Source organism: Diplotaxodon limnothrissa, linkage group LG4 (assembly GCF_057381915.1).
Source record: "Diplotaxodon limnothrissa isolate DT_005_m linkage group LG4, D_limnothrissa_male_GT1.1, whole genome shotgun sequence".
Taxonomy (NCBI): domain Eukaryota; kingdom Metazoa; phylum Chordata; class Actinopteri; order Cichliformes; family Cichlidae; genus Diplotaxodon; species Diplotaxodon limnothrissa.
The window spans coordinates 1,192,938-1,219,276 of record NC_140599.1 but is presented as its reverse complement, the minus strand read 5'-3'; the positions used below and the strand labels follow the sequence as shown (position 1 = coordinate 1,219,276).

The window sequence follows — 26,339 nt, the reverse complement described above, 5'->3', positions numbered from 1 at the left end:
TTGAGGAACAGGAAAAGGAAAGACTTTGGGGTTGAGGAAGAGTACACATTGGGAAACAACCAAGTAAAATATATAAGTGCCCCCCCCCCCCCAAAAAAAAAAAAATCAAACAAATAAACCAAAACAAACAAACATGTCAACATGTATTTCATTGTATAAAAAAGGTTCCAAATGAAAAAATAAATATTGATTAACATACATGTTTGAAGAGCACGAGCACATGTGGATGTGTGATTCTTAGGAAACTATATTTGTATTAAATACAAAGATAGAACATGCTGCATACATGTAACATGTATGTACTGATGTATATGCCTTGTGACTAGCTGACTGAGAGGCGATGACAGAGAAGATGACCTTAGCAGTGAGACAAAAGCCGTGTGAGCACAGAGGCATACTTTAAGACAATAGAGATGAAAAACACAAAGATATAAAGAACATGCAGAACAATAACAGACAGTAATCAGTAAAATAACAGAACACACAACAGTTAATGCGACCCAAATGCAGCTGACAATATTTCACTGAAATAAAATCACTGGGAAGAAGTGAGGAAGCACAAAAATGAAAGGAAGTGTAAAAAAAACCAAAGAAAGCCATCAGTTTATTTACCCATTAGTTTGCATACTGGACCAAAGCTGTTCTTAGTAATGATCAATCTAATCATGGCTCATTGATTCAATATTCGTTTTAGACATTAAGACATTATATCTGCTAAAGCAAGGCATGCTAACGATGTCTGCTACATATGATGGGTTTCCACAGCAAAATATTTTGACTGGTGTAATCATTGCATCGTTTTTTTGTTTCATTTTTTTCTCTTTTGCACCTTGTTTCTTTTTTATAATTTCGTTTCCTGGTTTGAACTGAAACTGAGAAAGTTTACGACGCTGAATAGTGATAGAGAGACAGTGTTATGGTGTTTTAAATTAAAATGCTTTTAAAATTGTTCATGAGTCCTTATTTTGAACACGTTGTGTTGTTGTGTTACTTATGGTAAAATTAAGATTTGGTCACTTTGGTGACTCTTTCCAATGTGTTTATTTGCCGGCATACCTACCTACCTATTTGCAAGAATATGACGATCATCCAGTTTATTAGGCACAAATGTTGATTTCTCATTAATGTAAATATCTCATTAGCACATGGTAGCAACACCATGCATTTAGGCAAATAGACAAGTCAAACTGATCTGCTGAAGTTCAAACCAAACATCAGAACAGGGAAGAAAGGTGATTAGAGTGTCTTAAATGGGTTGATCTGACCATTCCTGCTAATGTAATGGCATCGCACAACGCACCACAACATCTCTAGGGTTTACAGAGTGTGAAAAGCTGAAATAAAAGGGCAGTTGTCTGAGCTCTCTGCTTTGTTGATGCTCAAGGTCAGAGAATTGCCAGACTGCTTTGAACTGAAAGGACGGCAGCTGGAACTTAAATAACCTCTCATCACAACTAATATATGCAGAAAAGCACCTCTGAATGCACAATAAGGCATGCTTCCAAGCAGCAACAAACCAGGTGCCACTCCTTTCAGCTGAGAACCAGAAACTAAGACTACAATTTGCATGGGGTCACTGAAATTGCCAAACTTGCATTTTGTAGTTCAGATTACCAAGAGTCAATCATGGAGCCTTAACCCAAATTGCTTTGCTGCACCAAGTCCCGCAGTTCCTCTGAACATTGTTTCCTTTGGTCTATTTGGCCAACAAGAAAAAAGTGGGGTGATACAGATAAATAGTCATTCATGACGAGGGTTTGGGGGGGGGGGGGCTTTGCTGCCATTTCAGAATGTCTTCCGTTCTTCCCACACATCACAACCACAGAGCCAATTGTTTTGGATTAAATGACTTTTTTAATATTAAGGATGGCAATAAATCCCAATAATGTCAGCAGGAAAGAGGCAGGGAAAAAAGGAAGGACTGTTGTAAAGGCATTAAAAGAGACTTCTGGAGGCACTTTAAGGACAAAAGCTGAGCAACACAGTTGCACATATTTTGAAATGTGTGCAACTGTGTTTCTCTTGCCAAGGATCTTAATAAGCTGCATTGTAAAAAGGCTAGAAAGGACAAAGCACAGAGGCAAATTTTTTCCAAAGCCCTTCGAAGTTGTTCTTATACTTACCTGAATATTGGAGCATGCATTATTTTTAGGATTCGAGTTTTGTCTGTCTTTCTTAACTGCCTGCCTGCTCATTTCTCTAGAAGCTACAAATTTGTGTCTTGGTGTTAATCAGTTCACGGTCTCGTTAGGTAATGTGGCCCTTCGAAGCACGCCAGCAGTCAGTGTTTCAGCTCAGCCTGTTAGAGAGTTCGAGTGGCTCAGCAACTGTAAAACAACAGCACAAACTTTTTCGAACCTGTTTGTGTAATCTATGTCCAAAGGTGTTTTCTGAGGGATCCAATAATCTGCAAACAAGTAAATTATCAAACAAGCATCTCCCACTGTAGTCTCTGCAGGCTGTGCTGTCATACTAATCTGAGCTTAGCTTCACAGGACAGGACAAGGGAAACCAACCAACCAACCACCCGGTTGGCATCCATGTGTCACTAGCCTGGTAGAATAATGAGGCAACCAGTACACAGCAGCTATTTTCACTCTGGTACTTTTCCAAGAAAATGATTTCTTTAAATTAATGTCTTTACATATTGAGTACTTTTGTGCAGAATTATGGCTTATTGTCACCGAAGACATATTTTATTGATCGTGGCTACGCTGTAGAGTCTGCAAATCAAATCATAAAGTTTGGTAAAAACATAAAGCAGAACAAATGGGACTTGTGGCACCCTCCCCTTATCTGTAAGTACCAGAGTGAGAGGAGAAGGAGGAAGAAGAGGAGTAGGAGGAGGGGAAGACAGCTACACACAGAATACAGGCAGACGGAGAAAAAAGGATGGATGTAAAATAGAAAAAACAGAAACAAATAGAGAAAAAGACAAACAGACAGATGATAGTGTGACACAGATCACTATGAGCCCACAAACAAGTACATGACTTTATACAACCTGGGGAAGGAGACAGTAACATCACAACAACAAAATAACAACAGCAGCATACTTCTACCTTTCAGGCCCACTAATTACCTGTTTTGGTATCAATCAACACACTGCAGGTGTAAAAATGGAAAGTGTAGCTCTCTCACACAAAACACAATAAATAGTACACAGGACATGCGTTTACTCCCGCAGTCATGCTCTGATTCTTATGCAGTATGTTTACTATGTTAAACTGTGCTGAAATTGTGTGAGCTGCTCCTGACATGAATTTAGATTAAATGCTGTCTTTTTGAGTGTCACATGGGGAAATTTTGCACAAACACATATTGCAGTCTGTAGAGGAAGCTTTAGGCCTGCAGATTTTGATCATTTTAAAAATCAAGTGTTCTACTGATTATTCTATTAATCAGATCAGATCAAAATTAATTTGTCTTATGAACAATCTTAAATATTCAAAAGAAACAATGACACGCCTTCTAAAATGATCTGCTCATTGGTTTCCATTTTAGAAATTGCATTAGTTTTAACAGTTTAACTGCATACAGTATACATACACAATGCTACAGCAATAGTGGAGCCAGGACAACAGGTCAGGGGGAGATTTCACCCCCTGACCCCACCCGACTGGGTACCAAGCCCCAAGTACAATGGAAGAAGAAGCATTGAGTGCAAAACGAACTGACTTGAAAGACAGGATCATGGCAAAGCTGGCAACCTGCATCCTCCGTAGTAGGTTACCAAGATTAGGTGAAGTATGTGAAGGTCTACTAGAAGATGTGGATGCAGCGCTGTACCATCACTGAGACTAATCAGCTGATCTACACTATGGCAGCAGGGATCAGTGAGATGCTTGGCTACAAGTTGAAAAGCCACAAGGAGCAGTACCCTCCACGGAGAAGGAAACTACAGGCTAAGATCAAGGTAGCACAGAGGGAAGTTAGCCAACTATTGGAGTAAAAGACAGGTGCACCAAAGAAGATGCCTAAAAAGTACAGCAAGTTGTCCATGCAGTACTGGAAGAGCATATGGGGGAAGGACGCAACCCATAATAACAGTGGTCAGAGGCCTGTGGGTCTAAGAGCAAATCAACTGCACCTCCCAGAACAGGGTCCAGTGACCATCACAGTGACAGATATAAAAAGAAAGGGTCTCCAGTATGAAGGACAGCACCAGGCCCCGACATAATTCACGTCTACTGGCTATAGAAGCTGACGGCACTTCATGAACACATGGCAGCACAAATGAACCAGCTGATAGTAGATGAGACACACCCAGAATGCCTAACTGAAGGCCAGACAGTCCTGAACCCAGAGAACCTCCAGAAGTGTTCGGTACCATCCAACTAGGCAATAACCTGCCTCAGTACCACATGGATGCTCCTGTCAGGCATCATAGCGGCTAAGATAAAAAGGCACATTGGTCAATACATGAGCGAGGCACAGAAAGGGCTTGGCAGAAATACCAGAGGGACAAAACACCAGCTCCTGGTCGACAGAGCAGTCGCCCAAGATTGCAAGACCAGACTGACCACCTGTGCACCTCCTGGATTGACTACAAGAAGGCCTATGACTCAATGCCCCACACCCGGATCCTGAAATGCCTGGAAATGTGCAAGATCAACAGGACCCTAAGAGCCTTCATCAGGAACTCAATGGAGATGTGGCGTACAACACTAGAGGCACAAGTCACCATCAAATGAGGGATCTACCAGGGAGATGCTCTGTCCCCACTGCTGTTCTGCATAGGCCTGAACCCCCTAAGTGAGATCTCTTACAAGACTGGCTACGGATACCGACTACAGAACGGCGCATTCGTCAACCCATCTCCTCTATATGGATGACATCAAGCCGTATGCCAATAGTGAATGAGACATTAATTCACTGATCCACACCACCAGGATATACAGGTTTAATGTTGAAATGTCGTTCGGATTGGATAAGTGTAATTGGATGGTAACAAAGAGAGGGAAGGTAGTCAGAACTGAGGGGATCAAACTATTAGAAGGCAACATTGCAGACATCAAGGACCGTTGAAAGTACCTGGGAATCCCACAGTTAAATGGGAGGCTTGAAGAGGCCGCTAGTAAAGCTGCAACCACCAAGTACCTGCAGAGGGTCAGACAGGTCCTGAAGAGTCAGCTGGATGGGAAAAACAAGATCTGGGCTCAGGTACCCTGCTGAAAAAAAAATAAGCTGGCCAAAGCAGGAGATAGAAGCCACCGATATCACCAAGTCCAGCACCCTGAGGCTGTATGCTAAGTGGAAGGAAGGAGGCCGGGGACTGCTTAGTGTCAGAACCACTGTCTAGGATGAGACAACGAACAGGTACATCAGGAAGATGGCCACAACTCACCATGTGTGTAGTGAATACCTCAGGCAGCAGAAACCCAAAAAAGAAGAGGAGGAAGTAGTTGAACCATCATTGAAGGACAGGCCCTTGCATGGTATGTATCACTGGCAGATAGAGGAAAGGGCTGACATCCAGATATCCCCCCATTGGCTGGACAAATCTGGACTGAAAGACAGCACAGAGGCACTAATCATGGCAGCACAGGAACAAGCTCTGAGCACAAGATCCATAGACTCTCAAGGTCAAAATGGGAGACGCCCCCAAGGGTAATTGAGAATGACCGAGCTAAGATCCTGTGGGACTTCCAGATACAGACAGACAAAAAAGTGGTGAATAACCAACCGGACATAGTGGTGGTAGATAAGCACAAGAAGACGGCCGTAGTAATAGAAGTAGCGGTACTGAATGACAGCAACATTAGGAAGAAGGAACACGAGAAGCTGAAGAAGTACTAAAGGCTCAGAGAAGAGGTCAAGAAGATGTGGAGAGTGAAGGTAGCGGTGGTCCCCGTGGTAATCGGAGCACTCGGTGTGGTGACTCCCAAGCTAAGCGAGTGGCTCCAGCAGATCCCAGGAACAACATCGGAGATCTCTTTCTATTTTCTTTAATGCAAAAATAAATACATAATCACAAGTACAGTAACATCAAATAAAATAAGGCATACATACAAACTAAACTAAGGCACCAAATATAAAAGCCCTCTTCCTGGAAAGCTTTATTACATAACTAGGAGGCAATTAAGAGTTTTGACCGTAGGGCTACTGTATCTCTTGGATGAGGTAGAGTTTGTGTGGGTTTTTTGTGTATGTAATATTTTATGTTAATCTATCTAAAATAATGTTACCAGAGCTTTGAAATAAATTTATTCTTGTACATTTAATTCAATTTATTTTTTATACAACGCCAAATCACAACAATAGATGCCTCAAGGTGTTTTAAATGCCCTTTTTTAGACTAACCACTGCTTCAGGTATCACTGTGGTAGACAGTATGACAGCTGCCGTGAGCCTTCAGCATGCTGCCTAATTCAAACATTGTGCCAGATTTTTAAGACTAAAAAGTCCCACCAGCTTTTTCCCTGTAAATGTTTGTATCGGAATTAGAGTAAAAAAATAAAGATTATGTAGACAGTTTTTTATAACTGAGTTATTTGAGTTACTTGATGAATCCTTGCAGCCCTAGGAATTACGAAAAAACAAAAAACTTGTTGCCGGAAGACAAGTCATGTCAGGGCATGGGAAGGACTGATACTGTTGTCAGTCTGCACAACAGATAGGGATATTTAAACCTACTAGTGCTAACTTGAGGCACAGCTAGTACCAATACATCGAAGAACTCATAAGCTTGGGTCACAGGTCTCGCTTCCCTAACATAGGCATCAGCCACTCTCAAATTCTCTACTGAAAGGCTGCATGCCATTTATGAGAGTCAATAAAACTTGCTCCGGTATTGTTTACCGGATAATAATCTTCTATAAGGATTGTAGTGTATGTATTTAAGTTATGCCAAAAAGTAAGGACATTTGTCTTTGGCCAATCATTTCTTTGTTGTAATTATGCTTCTTGACCATAGATGTTATATAGTTAGTAAAGCTGTTTACGTCCCCTTAGATGGTGCCACATTTGTAGGGATTTTTGGGTTGAATAACACAGCTGAATTTGTAGGTTGCATCCATGAAAAGTTTTCCATATCTTGTCTGCCAAATCCAAACACTTTATTCTGGTATTTACTCTCTAATCAAGTTACAACATTATCTCTAAGTGACTCCTAGAAACATCTCCAAATTAAAGAACAAATTACTTACTATAGAGAATGCCAGACACAGGAGATGAAGTGGGCTAGTCAAGAAGACAACACTACCTCATTGGTAAGAAAAGGCTTGTCATAACTGGAGGCAATCTGAATGCAGAGATGAGATTCTATAACCTGGGTCCTACTGCTACACTGCCAAACTCTGTTCAAATGACAACGGTCACTCCAACAGAGCAGAGCTCTTCTTCCAGAATGGAGAGAATGAAATGACCTACCTGCAGTCCTCAAACTTGTTGAACACTTGTGGGATCAGTTTGGGCATGTTGTTTGTGCCAAAGTGACTAACTAGACACTTGCAATAAGAGCTGGTTGAAGAATGGGACGCCATCCCAATAAAGTGCATGACCAATTTATTAAATGATTAAATTGTCAGCATGTCTTATTTCTTCAGTCATCAATTATCCAAACCAATAAACGACATCAAACAAGAGTCAACAGCAGAACAGGTTGCCTGCCATTGGTAGAGAAGTTACCCCCACACTTAATCCTGCTGCTCATCTCACAGATACATTTTCCTTACACATGTGGCACCGTTTCAGGCGAAACAAACAGCTGTATATGATTTATTGCCAGGAAGCATTGTTACAACAAGAAAGAATCAACCAAACACAAATTGTATTACTTTCTGTGCTGAGTTTATGTCTGTATGTATGCTCTGTGTACATCTCCACCATTACAGTGTCCAATCTGAAGTAAACAGCACACAAACACTGTCCCACATATAGAAATTTTTCACATCTACAAATGTGATGTTACATTCTCCGTTTGCATTTGTTCCTCTCGTTGTCAACATACATCACCCGTAGACAACAGTCACCAGACTTTGTATTTGGAATTGTGTTCAAGTCACAGCTAAGTATGTCGTGATGAGACACTTCAACCAAGGCCTGTTAACAATTGTCCATGTGGTGGGTTTTGGCTAGTAATAATAATAATATTGGTCATAATACTACTAATATTACTAATATGTATTTCACGTGTTTAACAATTTTCATTTTTATTTGTTTTGCTGGTGAAAAAACAGAAAGTGACTCTTTTGAAATTTAAAGGAACATGGGAGCTGAGCGTACTCATACAGTGTTATTTAATTCTTTCTATTTTATAGCCTTTTACTAGTATCTTACTATCTCAGTTCTCAGAGAGGCTGAGCTTCTGAGCTGGTGCTCCGTTAGCACCAGGTTACTTGAGACAGCTGTTATGGTATGTAAATAAAATAAAATTGAATTGAACTCACTGACTCCTTACAACCCTCAACAACTGTAGCAAGGTCTTGGTTCGCATCACCAGCAATAAGTTGGACTCAACTTCTGCTCATAACTTTTATGGATAGAATTTGCAGGTGTAACCACGTAACGGAGGGTCTCCACTTTGGTGGCCTTGGGATTACGTCTCAGCTCTTTGCTTTCTCTTGGTCTCATCAAGCTTTAACAGGTTGACTGACAGATGGATTGGTGTCACATCGGCCTGTGCGATGAAGAGGGAGGTGAGTGTAAAAGTGATTTTCTTTGTGGCACTTCTGCCGGTTGTGCACCTCTTGGTTTTTGTAACCTGGGACTTTGTGCCATGGCTGCTGCAGCTGGGCTGAAGACATGAATTCCAAGGACCTCAACAGCTATAGGACGGTGGCTCTGACATCCCACCTGATGAAGACCCTGGAACGGTTGGTCCTGGCACAGCTTTGGCCCCTGGTGAGCTCATCACTGGACCCACTTCAGTTTGCCTACCAGCCTGGCATTGGAGCGGATGATGGAGACCGCTGGGAGCACTGTGAGAATCATGTTCTTTGATTTCTCCAGTGCCTTTAACACCATTATTCCCACAGTCCTGAAGGACGAGCTGGAGAACTCAGGAATAGACCATCACCTCACTACCTGGATCCTGGACTACCTCACCGACCGACCACAGTATGTGAGGACTCAGGGCTGTGTGTCGGACGGGGTCGTCTACAGTACGGGGGCCCCACAGGGAACGGTTCTGGCTCCGTTCCTCTTCACCATCTACACTGCAGACTTCTCCCACAACTTCACCCAGTGCTTCCTGCAGAAGTTCTCTGATAACTCTGCAATAGTCGGCCTCATCACTGATGGGGACGACAAGGAGTACAGAGGACTGACTCAAGACTTTGTGGACTGGTGCCAGCTGAACTACCTCCAGATCAACGCCAGTAAAACCAAGGAGCTGGTGGTAGACTTCCGCAGGCACAAGCATTCTCCACTGCAACCACTGAACATCCAGGGTATGGACATTGAGGCTGTGGACAGCTACAGGTACCTTGGTGTTCATCTGAACAACAGACTGGACTGGACTCATAACTCAGACGCCCTCTACAGGAAAGGGCAGAGCAGGCTGTACCTGCTGCGGAGACTCAGGTCGTTTGGAGTGGAGGGCCCACTCCTGAAGACCTTCTATGACTCTGTGGTGGCTTCTGCTATCTTTTATGGTGTGGTCTGCTGGGGCGGTAGCATCTCTGCTGGGGACAGGAAGAGACTGAACAGGGTGATCCGAAGGGCCAGCTCTGTTCTAGGATGCCCTCTGGACCCAGTGGAGGTGGTGAGTGACAGGAGAATGGTGGCTAAGCTGTCATCCCTGTTGGACAACATCTCCCACCCCATGCAGGAGACTCTGACAGCACTGAGCAGCTCCTTCAGTGGGAGACTGCGGCACCCACGGTGTGGGACGGAGAGATTTCGCAGGTCTTTCCTTCCAACTGCTGTCAGACTCCACAACAAAAACTTCACAACTCACCAAACACACAAATCCATATATGTGCAATACCAAAAACACTAAGTGCAATTTCTTTTCTGACAACATTGTATTTTATTCTGTTGTATATAGTATCTTTTTCTTATTATCTTATCCTATCCTATACACAAATGTACGATTGTGACGGTTTGTACTGCCATTTTAATTATATTCCACTACAGAAGCTCAGAGACATGCAGATACAGTGGCTTGCAAAAGTAACTTTCCCACATTTTGTCACATTACAGCCACAAACATGAATCAATTTAATTGTAATTCCAGGTGAAAGACCAACACAAAGTGGTGCACACGTGAGAAGTGGAACGAAAATCAGACATGATTCCAAACATTTTTTACAAATAACTGCAAAGTGGGGTGCGTGTAATTATTCAGCCCCCTTTGGTCTGAGTGCAGTCAGTTGCCCATAGACGTTGCCTGATGAGTGCTAATGACTAAATAGAGTCACCTGTGTGTAACCTAATGTCAGTACAAATACAGCTGCTCTGTGACGGCCTCAGAGGTTGTCTAAGAGAATATTGGGAGCAACAACACCATGAAGTCCAAAGACCACACCAGACAGGTCAGGGATAAAGTTATTGAGAAATTTAAAGCAGGCTTAGGCTACAAAAAGATTTCCCAAGCCTTGAACATCCACAGAGCACTGTTCAAGCCATCATCCAGAAATGGAAGGAGTCTGGCACAACTGTAAACCTACCAAGACAAGGCCGTCCACCTAAACTCACAGGCCGAACGAGGATCTGAAAACTGCTGTTCACAAACGCTGCCCATCTAATCTGACTGAGCTGGAGCTGTTTTGCAAAGAAGAATGGGCAAAGATTTCAGTCTGTAGATGTGCAAAGCTGGTAGAGACAGACCCTAGAAGACTGGCAGCTGGAACTGCAGCAAAAGCTGGTTCTACAAAGTATTGACTCAGGGGGCTGAATAATTACGCACACCCCACTTTGCAGTTATTTATTTGTAAAAAATGTTTGGAATCATGTATGATTTTCGTTCCACTTCTCACGTGTGCACCACTTTGTGTTGGTCTTTCACCTGGAATTCCAATAAAATTGATTCATGTTTGTGGCTGTAATGTGACAAAATGTGGGAAAGTTCAAGGGGGCCGAATAATTTTGCAAGCCACTGTATTCAGAGGGAGAAGTTAGAACAATTTATTAACTGCAGAGTTTCCGAAACCTTACTAAGACTAAGCAAAAAAAACACTTGACAAAGTCTTGGCTTCTGTTTTGATTTATTCTCCTCTTGTATTAGCGCTTACATAGTGATATTGTGGTGACACCTGTTGTTCAGAAGAACACTGCAGCTTTCTGCACCTTAATGGTGGATGTAAATACAAGTGAAACAAGCAAAGCGGACATTGCAGAGGGAATACTGGGGCCTTTATAGAGAGGAGAGCTTGGTCATTAAGAAGGGGGTCAGATTAAAGATCAAAAAAGAGGAAGAGGTGACTGGGGAGAGGGAGGTCTGGGCGTCTCTCCTTAGACATCTGCCCCTGAGACTTAAACCCATGTAAGCGGCAGAAAATGGAAGGATGGATGGAAGAAATGTAATTACGTACATTTTATGTGTAAGGAAAGGCAAGTAATTTGTGTCAAGAGGCAATGCAGGATAGCTCCCCAGATTCTGGGGGAGCTATCCTGGCTGTAATTAGCTGTAACGAGATGTAGTGGGCCAATAATGGCTTGATAAACACAGCTGATAATAGTTAGCAGTGAAAATATATTAAATCACATATTTGTAATATGTATAAATTATATGTGCATTCTTTCCATGTGCATATAATTTATTTACACACACAGATTGAATTTCCAGTGTAATTTATACGAAAACACACAAACACATACAGCAACCATGCATATGCCCCAACATATTTACTATGTGATGCTGAATCACACTTAAAAGCTTTACAGTAACAAAAACACAGTGTGTGTGTTCCTGTCTAGCTATCTTTGTGAGGACCGAAATCTGCATTCTACTATACTTGTGAGAACCAACAGTCACTTGTGAGGACACACAAACCAATCCTCACAAATTTGAAGCATTTAAAGGCATTTTCGAGGCTCAAAATGTGGTTTCAGGGTCAGAGTTACAATTAGGTTATGGTTAGGCATTCATCTTTAATGGTTAGGGTTAGGGTAAGGGGCTAGGGAAAGCATTATGTCAATGAAGGTCTTCACTAAGATAGCTGAACGGGCGTGTGTGTGTGTGTGTGTGTGTGTGTGTGTGTGTGTGTGTGTGTGTGCGCGCGTGTGTGTGTGTGTGTGTGCGTGTGTATTGCAAGGTTTTATGTCGTGTGATCTGATGTTAATGTTGACTCTGGTATCTTTTTTTTTGCAAACAAATTTCAATATTGTATAATTTCACCTTCCTCTGTATCTTCCTCGTGCTCGTTGGGAATGCTGTCCCTCCTCCTGTACCTGTCGATGGTTTGTCCTAGCAACAGCACCCTCCTGGGATGGGAGCTGGTACTACTGTTGATGGTGCAGCAACAGCAACCTCAAAAGGTAATGTGTCCTTAATTTGACACATTTTGCTGCATTAATTTTTCACTTTTATGCCAAAAATTTTAAGCCAAATTACAAGTTCTGCCCTAATTTTGGTAGGTTAGCTATTCCTGGGAAGGTTCACCACTGTTCCGAGTTTTCTCCAATTGTGGATAGTGGCTCTCACCATGGTTTATTAGAGTCTTTGTTGGTTTGTTGGAGTCCCAGAGCACAACCCTTTCCCGTCTGATAGATTTCAATAACTTTGTTTCTCAGCTGTTTCTTTAGATTTGATGTGGCTAATTCAACTGAGCTCAGCTTTCCAAAAACATGTAGTTAATGACATAATTTGCAAAGGGGGAATTACATACATTTGAATAGCTTTTCTGCTGTAAGATATACAATCATCATTTAAAAACTGTGCATTTATTCCAGTTTCTTTGTCTATTAAAAATCCGTACGGGGGCTTTTTCACAGCATTGTACTTCACATTAGTGGGATTTTAATATGTGTGGAATAAAACTGAACTGACTGTAAAGGTTTCATGAAATACGATAAATTGTTTTGTTTAATCCACTTTAATCTATTTAAATCTACTATGGTAATATGGTAATTTTTTCTAATGTCATCATGGGTCTAACCTGCCATAATCCAGGTTAGCTATTCTACTATTTTCAGTTTTATTCTATCTGAACCTCAAGGTGCCTGTTTCAGTTGCTCCTGTTTTTTTTCTTACTTACTTCTCTTTATTATTATTGTAGAGTGTTTGTTTTAAATAGCTCTGTCTCATACGTGTGGGTTGAGAGAGTTTTCTTCCTTCTGTTATTTTCAGTGAAGAATGGGATCGGGGTGAAGCAGCTACACACCTCATGCTTTATTTACTCCAGGGATCAGCTGATCGCCCTGGTGACACTGTTTTACATTAACTGCTCAGATTCTTTTATATAGTCCACTTTCTGCGAGACCAGCTTGCAGATGTTGCATCAGCAGATTCGTCATTTTCAACAAATGGTTATCTCTGTTTGCCAGCGTATCATGCGGTCTGATAAGATTGTGGACCTCGGGGGGAAAAAAAGGTCTCTATCTTGTACAAATGCATATTCGTATCAATATTATCATCAGGGAACAATGGCTCTACTTTCATTAGAAAAACAAAACAAAAACACGCCATCCACCTGACCTCAAAGCTCTGTGTTTCTGTAACATAAATAAGGAGCCAACATTTCCCTACGACATCACTGATCTTATCAGACTTTACCTCTATATATCCTGTTCACTCTGTCAGCTGTTAAACTCCGGTTGCTGATTAAAGAAATACACCAACAATGGTCACAGTTTAACATGGGCAACTCAGGCTCGATGTCACGAAATGTCACAATATTCTGCACAGAATAAGCAGATGTACCTTGTTCTGTCACCACAGAGCTTCTGGAGATAGTGTTTACCCTCAGAGTGACTGATCTCATTTAAAAGTAATAAAGGCAATTTATAAGGAGGGAGGACCCTGCAGCATATCAGTCAGCGTAGAAACAGGCCATAAGTTTCAGGAACCAGGCTGGAATCAATTTTGAGTGGCGTTAACATGGCTACTTGTGTTTCTTTTGGTTTCTGACCAGGTACTCCAGCTTCCTCTCACAGTCCAAAGACATGAAGCTAATGTGGTTAGAATAACTGGTAAATCTAAATTAACCTAAATCTAAATCTGCTGCGACCGGTTGGGGAGAGAGAACGACCGCCATGATTCATCCATCGGGGAATCCAAACAATCTCTGGCTAAGTGGACAACACAGAAGACTTAATTCATCAGGCCATTTAGACCTACGGGCCAGTGGACACTCTTTCAATGATGAGGATGTCCACATTCTGGAAATGGAGGAACGCTGCTTTACGCGAAAAGGGAAAGACCATCTCTAAATCGAGGAGGGGGCCTTAGGATAAAGACATGCTGTGGAAGAGAGCCAGAGATTAATAACAAGTATGATTCAATGCAGAGAGGTCTGTTAACACATAGTGAGTGAAGAAGAAACACCCAATGCATCATGGGAGTCCCCCAGCAGCCTACAACTATTGCAGCATAACTAAGGGAGGAGTCAGGGTCACCTGACCCAGCCCTAACTATATGCTTTAGCAAAAAGGAAAGCGCTTGCATTGCATTTGTATGCCAGGGCAAGTGCTGGCATGCTTGCACTGACATGCTTGTGCTTGGCGTTGTGCAACAGGAAACCACCATTGTACAGCACAAGCAATAGAAATAGATGGGCTTTAGAGCACAGTGCTCTGTGTGCAGCGTCCTATGTCAAAGGGTCTATAGCCTCCCGAGAAAGACCAGAAACCCCTCCCCCACCTGTCACTATCAGTCTCGACCAGGTTCAGAGTAAAATGTGAAGACTCCGCTCAGGCAGGTCTGCAGGACCAGACGGGGTGAGTTCCCCATGTCCTCAAGGCTCGTACCCCCCAGTTTTGTGGAGTCTTTATTAAAACGTTCATGCTGAACGTGAGTTGGTTCCCGCTGCTGTGGAAGACGTCCTGCCTCATTCCTGTACCAAAGAAGCCACGTCCCAGAGGCCCCCAGCATTACAGGCCTATGGCACTGACTTCCCACATCATGAAGACCCTGGAAAGACTGTTAGGCCACATCTGCACCCCTTCAGTTTGCTTACCAGCCCTGCCTCAGAGCTGAGGATGCCATCATATACCTGCTACCCCACAAGCATCCATCCTCTTTCCTTTCCTATTGACCCTCTACACCACAGACATCAGTCACTTAATGGACCTTCCTGCCACGTTTAGAAATTTTCTGATGACTCTGCTCTGGTTGGATTCATCAGTGGGGGGAATGAAATGGAGTACCCAGTAGTGGTGGACTCCTTTGTTACGTGGTGCGAGCAGAATCATCTGCAGCTCCATGTGACAGAGACCAAGGAATTGATTGGGGACTTTAAGAGGACCAGAAAACCAGCTGCAATCTACACGAAGTGCCAGAGGCGTCTGTATTTTCTGAGACAGCTGAGATGATTTAACATCTGTAGGACAATACTCAGGATTGTCGAGTCCGTTGTGGCCAGTGCTATCTTCTATGCAGTTGCATGTTGGGGCAGGAGGTTGAGGGTCATGGATGCCAAGAGACTCAATAAAATGATGTGCAAGGCCAGTAAGATGGTGAGGTTGGAGCTCCCTAAAGGTAGTGTAGGAGAAGAAGTCCAAGATGAGGAGAATACTGGACAATACCTCTCACCTACTCCATGACAGGTCACAGGCCAGTACAACGGGATACTAAGATTACCCAAATACACCACTAACTACACAGGAAACTGGCTAGCTCGCTGTACGATCCCTCCATCAAAGTCACAAGTACACACCCTAAACATCAAGTCAATATGATAAGAAGGGCAGCAAAATGTCACATATTTCTTTTTCATTTGTCTAATATACTGGGATATTTATAAGATCTATTTGTATTTATTAGACTCTTTTTACTATATTTTGTAATATTATTGAATTGAGTTTAGTTAGTTCCTGTTCTTGCTGTCTTGGATCAACTGTGACCACATAATTTTCTCCCCGACTGATGAAGTATTCTGATTCTGATTTTGAGCCTAATCTAACCTAATGACCAGAGCTCTAATGTACTGCATTAAGTGCACTACATTATATGCACTCTGATGTAGTACATGTAGTCTAGTTTAATATTGGAAGCTGTGAATCATTTTATGTGCATCAGAATGATTCTTACTTTTTGTTGTTGTTGTTTCTAAGAAGAAGAAGAAGAAAACCCAACTTCTGATATCATAAGGTTACGACTCAGCACTGAAGGTGACTCAAGGGGTTCATTTCAGTGACAGTATGTTAGCATAGTTAGTCTGGTGTAGTGAACTGTATTGTTTTTCTTCTAATTGTATTTGTATTTGAGCCATATTCAGTCAAATGATATCTATTGCAATATTTAATGATCTAATGTGGTTTAATTAGCTTTAAAGGTAATCTTTGGTTCACTTATGCAGTTTAGTAGTTCAGGTTATTAAGGGTGCTCTGGGTTACCTCTGTGTCTCTGTGGTTTGATCCAGGAGAAGGTGGAATCCTACCGAGCTGTAACAGAGCCCCCTCCAGCTTGTGGCTAATTGTGTGTGTGTGTGTGTGTGTGTGTGTGTGTGTGTGTGTGTGTGTGTGTGTGTGTGTGTGTGTGTGTGTGTGTGTGTGAATCAGGGAAATACAGTGTGGGGGGTACAGGACGATTGTGAGAGAGTTTAAAAAAAGGAAGGTCAAGGAAAATTGTGTGGCAGGTCATGTTGGCAAACGTTACGTTGGGAACAGGAATATAATAGGAAAATGAATGGATGAGGACAATCAGCAGACACAGTTGGCGGACAATAAGCAGCAGCAGAAGGGGGCAAAGTAAGAATCATCGGATGGATGAATAATAGACAAGACAGTGGAGATGGGAAAGAAGAGAGTATGAGGAAGAGAGAAAGAAACAAAGAATGAACAGTTAATGAACTTCAGTGTAACAAAGTAAGAAAAATAAACTATGCAGTGAATAGATAAGAGTGACAGTGAGAGAGAGAGCAGAACAATGAAGCAGGGTGATATGGTGAACACACTGAAACGTATTTGATCCATCTGCTCAGCAAGATAAAATATGAAAAATAGCACACTTACAAAAAATGATCTAAATATACATGACGTTCGATATGTTTCTTACTGTGAACAAAGCCCAGAAGGAAACGAGTATCCACACTAGTCTGGAGCCCTTTAGCTGGAGGACCATGTAAGCACACAAATCTCCACATTAGCTGTTTTTCAACCTGCCAGCTCCTCGGGCATAGATAGCCCAGTTATTCCAATGATGCATTCATACCTTGTGAATAAGCATTATGTGTGCTGTCTCTGCACATCTAGCAGTGGAAAGACGTCTGAAGGGACTATTTCCTACTATGGAATATATCCCAACATGATCCCAAATGACTCTGAGTCAACTCTGCTATCAGTCAGCAGGGAGGACATGGTGCACATAACATCTACCAGTGCCACCCACCACCACCAAATTGGTCAACCTGGGGGAAATAGCCCTTTTCTCTGAGAGTCTGTCACATTATATCTTGCTTGTGATCACTGTATATAAGTACAGACGGCATAATTACAATTTGGAAAACAAGTATTTGACAGTTTGATCAAAGTCGGACAGAAACCCTGACGTATGCTGCCAGCAGAGGTCCATGACAGGAAAACATATTTGCTAGTGTTATTTTAGTTTTCATGGGATTTGTTGACAGTATAAAAACATAAAGTAGCACCAGTATCTGCTGTGTAATACCTACCTGGAGAAAGAATTACAGTTGACATTATAATCCCTCAAAAAGAGTAGTGTTTCATAATGAAGCAGTTTAGCTGTGTGAAAAGAGATTGACACAAAGAGCTCTATCAGCTGCCATAAACAGTGTGAAGCATACACTGAAGGACAGTGTAGTACTACTAAGGGACTCTTCAGTCACCTCAGTGCAGAATATTAATACAATGATTTTTCAATTCATTGAATTCAGTTCAATGAATCAGTGATTACTTTTGTGGTTCAGCACAGTAAATCTAGTCACTCAATCTCAGGGCACCAGACACTAGCGCCGCAGCGACCTCTGCAGTACAGATGGAGGACATACAAATTTAGGGAACTTCCTCTACAATCACATACTTGGAAAGCAGAAAGGAGAGTCATGTGTTACATGTGCCACGGACAGCGTTTGTGATTATGAACAGTCTCAAGGCAGTGAGACTGCAAAACTAAGCTTGCATTAAAAAGAATGGATGGAATGGGAATGTGATCAATTGTGTGCTTTAGGATGATTTAACTCATTTTATTTTAAATGACAACACCATGGCTTTTTTATTATTGCTTATGTTGGAGTAATCTTCTCTCAGTGTTGTAGTTAACTCAGTGTACGTGTGTATATATGTATGTAAGTCTGAGATCAAACGTGATATTTTCACACACTATGCATATTGTTGCTTTAATCAATCAGGATCATGTACTGCTGTCACTCAAGTACCCCCCTCCCCTCTCTGCATCTTTTCCCCTCAGTATCCCCCTCCACCCCCTTACCTTTTCGAACGTTTCCGTCTGTTGTGCGCTGGAACTCCCCTGCGCTCAGCAGGAAGCACGCCCGGTCGTGCGGGTAGCGCTCACGGCTGGTGGTGGAGCCTAGCCCACCGGTAGCCGGGCTACGCTCATCTCCCAGGACCTGGTCGATGGTAGGGCAGTCCTCATTGGCCAGAGCCGCAGCGTTAGCTGCTGCATCACCGTTCTGCTTGGAGTCTGGTAAAAGAGGGAAGGAGAAGGCAGTTAAAAGATTATAGGAGTGACCATTATGGTAAATGGCCTGCATTTATATAGCGCTTTTCTAGTCCCTAAGGACCCCAAAGCGCTTTACACATCCAGTCATCCACCCATTCACACACTGGTGATGGCAGCTACACTGTAGCCACAGACACCCTGGGGCGCACTGACAGAGGCGAGGCTGCCGGACACTGGCGCCACCGGGCCCTCTGACCACCACCAGTAGGCAACGGGTGAAGTGTCTTGCCCAAGGACACAACGACCGAGACTGTCCAAGCCGGGGCTCGAACCGGCAACCTTCCGATTACAAGGCGAACTCCCAACTCTTGAGCCACGATTGTTATAGCTGTGTGCCAGGATGAATCAAAACATTTAATCTTTTAACATTTCTTATCTCTTCTATGGGGGTCACGTGCTGTGAATCAAGCTCTGTCTCCTTCTGCTTCAGCTGCTTAGTCCAGTATTTGAAATCTTGGTGTAGTTTAGCCCCTCCCTCTGCTGGAGGCTTCTTCCTGTTAAACGGGAGTTTTTTCTTCCTGCTGTTGCCAAAGTGCTTGCTCGTTGGTGGTCACCTGATGGTTTTTCCTATATTATTGTAGGGTCTTTACCTTACAATATAAATTGCCTTGAGGCAACTATTGTTGTGATTTAGTGTATGAATACATTTTAAAAAACGAATTGAATTCAATTGTAGGTTGTTGTTGTTTTTTAAATCAGGCTTTCTGTTGAGAATTTTATAGAATTGTTATTTATTTATTTTTAACCTGTTCATTTTATTTTGTTACTTTGTACCTTTTTATTCTCTATTGTGACACTTCATGTTCTAATTTATTTCTCTTTTTTGTGTACAGCCCTTTGTGACTGTCTGTGAAAAGTGCTGAACAAATAAACGTTACTTACTTATAACACAAAATTAGAATATCTCAATGCCTGAAACAAAGATGTATGTATATATAGGCATAGATGACGTGCTGAACGTGTCCTGTCTTACATCTTTCTTTTCTTTTTACTCATCTCCATGGTGTCACTAGAATGCCACAATGTAGCACACAAAACATGATCAATCAGCTTTAATTGCTTATTAACCAAATATGCACTATGGTGGTTAACATTGTTGTCCTGTTCTCCTCATGTCTGTGAGGGTTCTCTCCAAGTGCTCTGCCATGTAGTTACTGATCTTATGTTAATTGGTGTGTCTACAGCCCATAGGTGTGAATGACTCTCTCTGCATTAGGGTGCCAACAAACTGGCTATGTGTCTACACTCTGCCTCTCAACCTATAGAATCTTTGAGCACTACATGACCTTGAGCTGGGTAAGTGGAAAAGGAAGGATGGATGACGACTGAAGTAGCTGGAAAACTGTTCTGGATTCTTCCAGCTTACTTTAACCACAGCACACAAGCAGAGACAGTATCACATGAAGTGAAATGCTTTTTATTATATTGAGCAACTGGTCATCTCATCAATCTCATCATTCTCTATTGTAATATCTTTCAAAACACCCTTTTCCCTTTTTGTTTTATAATTGATTTTTTTAAGAGTGTAACTTGTGTGTTATTCATATTTCCAAATGCATTTTTAAGTAGAATGAGTCAATACGCTGAGCTTGTTTGGTCTCCCACTACTATCAACAAATAAGCTCCAACACCTTTATGTGGTGAGGTGGCGTCTGAAGCTCTTCAACTCTGTGGCAACATGTTGTGACAGAGCATACAGACAGCCTCAGGACCTGTCTGTATGCTCTGTCACATCAATTTGTTAAAGATATTCTAACAGCCACAATAGATGTCATCGTCAGGTCAACAGTGCACTTTCACAAAATAACTGAGTAATGGACAGAAAAGAAATCAAAGTGAGGACATCACTGGTTTCCTTTGCAGTTGCACAACATCACAATCGTGGATGTGTTTGTAATGTTGCTATAGTTACACAATGCAATTTATGAGTTAAATTCAATTTAAATTAAATTTATTTATATAGCGCCAAATCACAACAGCAGTCGCCTCAAGGCGCTTCATATTGTACAGTAGATTGTACAATAATAAAAATCAGTGCCACCTGCAGATTACCAGTAGTAATGAGAATCAGTCTGTGAGAAACGGCCCAGATTCAAACTTGCCCTTCGAGACTTAAGAATTTCCTAATAGCTGAAACTTCCTAACTCTAACCTTTTTCACCAGGGTCAATATTATTATTATTAGTTTTATTGACAGCACACTGATGTGTAATGATGTGCGATAGGTTTGTCGTGCTCAAAATGCGCAAAAACTGAGAGTTATCTTCCAATTTGCACAAATTAAAAAGGTTAGGGGATAACCCTAACCCTCATGTCGTACAGAACAAGCCCGACAGAAGTTGGAAGCTGGGAATTGTAATCTTGTAATCAGATGAGATGAAACTAGAGCTCATCTAAGTGCTGCTTACGTTTGGAGAAATAAGAGTGTGCAACACATCGACCCCACAGTGAAACATGGCGGTGGGAGTATTATGGAATATTATGCTCTGGGGACGGCTCAGTGATTGTGGAACTCTCGTTAAGGTGGAAGGAATCATGAAGAAAGGACAGAATTTTAAAGGAAAACCTCAAGCTGTAAAACTGTGCCTCGGTCATCACTTTGTCATACATCGCTCCTGATGAATAAGTACGGAAGACAAACGTGAATGTTACTGAACCGAAGACTAACGTCCCCCAGGACCATCGAATCTGAAGGAGCTTGGAAGATTTGCAAAGAAGAGTAATAACAACAGGCTGATTATTACTATCAATAATAATGCTGACCCTGGTAGTTTGTGTTTTTTGTCAAGTGATATTGTTCAATGTAAGCAGCTAAAATAAAACTATGTTTAAAAAACACCTTAAAAAAGCTTGCTCTGTTTAACAACACTTCATCTTTCATAGGGGGACAATAATTCCCTCTTTGTTTGGAAGAATCCATCATCTTTAAAGCAGCTTCACCTAAAGAAACTTTCCCCCTCACATCCCTTCAAACTCCATAAGAGACTTGGCTCACCTCTGTCCAGTTACTCACCTGCCCTGTTGATCTCAATGATCTCCTCCTGTGCTAATGGGCAGTCTCCAGTACCCATCATGCTGCCAGATCCCACCATGCCAGGCCCGAGCACATTTCCCATCAACCTGTGAGGAGATGCTGTCGCCATTGCCAGGGCATCTGGCTTGCAATAGTTTGGGCTGCCTGGCTGTGGCGCCCTGGGGATGTGCTTGTTCCTCTTCTTGGGGAGTTTCTGCTTAGCCATGGCCAGGGAGTAGTACATGCCAAAGTTATTGACGATGACAGGCACTGGCATGGCAATTGTCAGCACCCCAGCCAAGGCGCAGAGGGCACCCACGAGCATTCCTGACCATGTTTCAGGATACATATCCCCATATCCCAACGTGGTCATGGTCACCACAGCCCACCAGAAGCCGATGGGGATGTTCTTAAAGTTGGTGTGGGCTGCAGCTGTTGGATCATCTGGGTCAGCACCGATACGTTCAGCATAGTAGATCATGGTAGCAAAGATGAGGACACCTAGTGCCAGGAAGATTATGAGCAGCAGGAATTCATTAGTGCTGGCACGCAGAGTGTGGCCCAGCACACGTAAACCAACAAAGTGGCGGGTCAGCTTGAATATACGTAGGATACGGACAAAGCGCACAACACGCAGGAAGCTCAGAACGTCTTTGGCTGTTTTGGAGGATAGGCCACTCAGCGCCACCTCCAGGTAAAAGGGCACAATTGCCACAAAGTCTATTATGTTCAGGGCACTGCGGAAGAACTCTGCCTTGTCAGGACAGAAGATAACGCGTGCCATGACTTCAATGGTGAACCAGATGACGCAGACGCCCTCGACATATGTGAGCCAGCTGTCTGTGACCACCTCATACACAATCTGCAGAGAAGAAAAGAAGAAGAGAATTTTAGTTGATCTTATTATTTATTCATTACAACAGACACATGTCTGACTTCTGACAAGTGGTTGTTGACCCAAGAACAACATTTCTGTGTGACATCTCTTAGCAGATGCACCTGTGGTATAAATCCTGGATGGCTTCCTTCTCGGTATCGTATTCACACCATTTTCAGAAAATGGGACCTCTGAACTTTCAATAATCCTCCGTCGCCTTGTGCTCAAGTTATCCTATTGACTTCAGTAATAATACCCCACTGGCTTTTTACGGCTAAGGGTTAGAAAAAAAAGCAAAACCAAAACTGACGAGTGTGAGCACACATGCATATTGCCAACAATCTAAAAGTAATTTTAAAAAATTGGTAATTAGTGAAAATGAACACGCTAGCAAAATCCAAATGCAGGTGAAACACTCCAAATCACTGTTGGGGTTTCAGATGATATATCGCGGTCAGTATTGATGACATCTTTGTCATCGTTTCTTTTGTTTACATTTTGCCTGTATGGGCAGTAGGGCGCTCTTTTGTGACAGACTGATGAACACTGTCTTACATTGTGCTCAAAGTACTTTACACAATGTGCCACACTCACTCATTCACCCAAAAGCTATTTTCTACACACTTCATGTCTAACATTTACACACAATCATACTTCAGTGAACACATCTTGCCCAAAGACACTTAGGCATGGAGACTGGACACTGGGGCAGCCAGGGATCGATTTTCCAATCGGTAGATCACTTGTTGTAACTCCTCAGCTACAGATATCTGCTTAAGGCAGTTGCTGCCACATGGTTATACAAATGTTAGCCAAATCACAAGCAGCATGTCTTCTTCATCTGTCCCTCCTGCAGATTGTTCTGGTAAACATTAAGCTAAAGACTGCAGCAAGCATTGCTGATTATCTTCCAAGGGCCAGAACATGTGACACTGGTGGTACCCTAAAACCGCTGGCTAAAAATAAACATAGATTCAGCAAAATGTTGCATCGTTGTGTATCTTGCCAAAATAATGTCAGATGCTGTAGCTTTCCCTGGCCCTCTCCCATTCAGACCAGGAATATATAGCTGCACGTTATTTTTAAATTGCTGGTGGCCTGAGTGGTGCCAAAGTGGGCTTTATAGATGATTGGGAAACTTTCTTGAAAAACCCCGTAGAGCTGAGAGCAGGAAGCAGAGTTTTAGTCTTACACGCCTCTCAGAAGCTTCTCTACTCTCATCAAACCAAAACAAGATAAACAAAACATCATAGCATAAAAATAAAGAAAGAACAACGTAGCATCATCAGCTGCAACAAAGGGTGAAATGATTAAATGTGGATTTTGAAACATTAGGTCTCTTTCTTAGTAAATGATTTAATAACAGATCAACATATTGATTTTTCTCTGCCTTGAAGCAGCAGCTGCAGAGTGGAAGCAGTTTTTTACACCAGCTTTTTAATCAAGCAAAGATCCAGACAGAGTTTTACTTCACCCTAACCTGAGAACCCAAAGAGCTTCGTTTTTTCTTGTTACCTATCGTTCACCTGGTATTACTGACACTCACCGTCTGATTTCTTAGAGTTTTAATCTGATTTAGTGGCCAGTTCAGATGAAGCAGTTATAGTGCTTTTTGCTGAAAACAACAGTGTTTAATCCGTTATTTGACCCGTGGCTTTACAAAATGTAAATGAGCACACACATTACTTTAATCAAGCTCATATGTCACACACTGTAAAAGAATTGTAATTTCATAATTTAACACTGTTACAGAATTTTCCTGTTAATACATCAAAACTCAATAAAATTACAAAATAAATAGTCTGTAAACTAAAATGTCTTTTTGTAAAATAACATGAATAATAATCATTATTTCTATATTTTCCTACACAAAATGTATTTATTTTTACACACAAAACATATGTAAAAATGCAGCCGCAAATTTAACATAATTTTATTTAAAAGATAAAACTGTTTAATTCTAGGTTTATGCAGCAAATATAGCTCTAAAATTTGATGTGCAGAGTGTAAAATGATGCAAACAAATTAAAGTATAAATAAAAATTGTGGATTATGGGCAATTTTACAAGGGTACTGTGTGGAATAAGAAGGTGAAGACTTTTGTTAAACAGCCAGCACAAGAGAAAATTCAGCAGAGTAAAATGGACCATTTATAGCTTCGTCCGAAGGACAGCAAATGGACCTTAAAAAAGCATCTAGTGTTTACATTCAGGTAGGTACTGTGGAGACCGGGAAATTCTAACATTGTTGTAAAAACATCAATAATAACTTTGAGGCAGGAAAAACGAACAGTCACAGTCTGCAGCACAACTGGATACGCTGCATCTGCAAGGCCAGTATCGGCCAGTATACTCAAGCTAACTGGTAATAGCTTACTAATATAAAAAAAACTGTCTATATTCCACCTTGGCACTAAATCTTCATGACTAGTCTTCCAGGCATTATTAAAATTTTGAAACGTCCCTCTCTTGATATTAAGACAAGAATAGAGTTTCTAGCAAAGGTAAGGGCTGAGGTGATGCTAGCCGTTTTAGCTTTTCAGCTACCTGCACATAATAGTTAGCGTTCAGCACTCAATAGATTGATCCATTCAGGTGTCACCTGTTGTTCCTTCTATCAGCGGATTCATTTTAAAGCTGTTGGTGTCGTGGGGTAGTGGAAAGGGGAGACTTGAAACTAACAGGTTCCAAGTCTCACTTAAAAACTTGCAGCATGTTGAAATGTCTTGTTTACTGTCAGCATCAGTTTCTATTTTCTGTGTTACAATGTAAGACTTTAAAGGGATAGATATGAAAAGTACTGCAGTTAATGTAGTCTGGATGATAGACCCAGTGTTCCCTTCATGTGGACCTTCGGTGTTTATTATTATCCTTACTTTTTGCTAGTCTTCTGTGTCTTGCATTTAATTTTGCTTCCTTTGTTCTATTTCAGGTCATTCTTTAACATCCTCTCATGTGCTCCCTGTTCTTCACAAAGTTTGGATTTTGCTGTTTAATTTTTCCCTCTGTGGATCTTCTGCATCCGAACTAAAGGTTTGTTTTCAGCTTCACCTGCTGGTGTCTAAGTGCTGCATGTTCATGCCTCTCATTCCACACTTCATGACAAATCACAAATGTATATACTGTTACACAATAAAATGCAGTCAATACCTCTGTTCCTCATCTTTTATTATTAAGATGTAATATTATTACATATATAGTACGACTGCACATATACAGTTGATATAATCACAAATGAACAGTAGATTTCTGTGTGTTTGATAGCAGGTACTAGTGTGATGACTAGAGGCTGAATCCATTCAGGGCATTTTCCTCATATGGTGTGGGTCCAGTCTCTGGATCTCCTTAAAGGGATGGATCCCACAAATTAGTACTGAGCAACATGCCAGTGTGTAACTTCATGCATTTTCAGATACTGCTATAATAGTATAAATATCTGCTTCAGCTTTTTAAGGGGTTTCAGGACCATCGGGAGCCATTTTGGGCTTTATTGAGAGGAGACCACTGCTCACACTTCTTAGTAGTAAACGGTGATGAAGAGGAGCAATGGCACTAACATGTTAGAGCGAGAGAGAGGGGAAGCTGTCCTTTAAATAGAATCCAAGAGTGTGTGTGTTAGTCATATGATGTGAAGAGAGGGAGCCATGTTATGAGCTGACTGCTTGAACTAGTTCAGACTTCATTCAGTGATTAGATCATTATCACA

General features: G+C 41.8%; 1 protein-coding gene across 2 annotated transcripts in view; it reads right to left on the bottom strand.

Annotated features, from left to right (window-relative positions):
• LOC146632973 (voltage-gated potassium channel KCNC1-like) overlaps positions 1 to 26,339 on the bottom strand; it is an 80,560-nt gene that overhangs the window by 12,228 nt on the left and 41,993 nt on the right. The window contains exons 3-5 of one of the 2 annotated variants that reach the window (XM_085351250.1): positions 21,758 to 22,619; positions 18,494 to 18,706; positions 2,984 to 3,004 (exon numbers count right to left, since the gene is read on the bottom strand). In XM_085351250.1, the coding sequence (XP_085207376.1) occupies positions 2,984 to 3,004; positions 18,494 to 18,706; positions 21,758 to 22,619 (1,096 nt within the window). The remainder of the gene's footprint in view (positions 1 to 2,983; positions 3,005 to 18,493; positions 18,707 to 21,757; positions 22,620 to 26,339) is intronic. The other variant, XM_085351251.1, reaches the window with a different exon arrangement.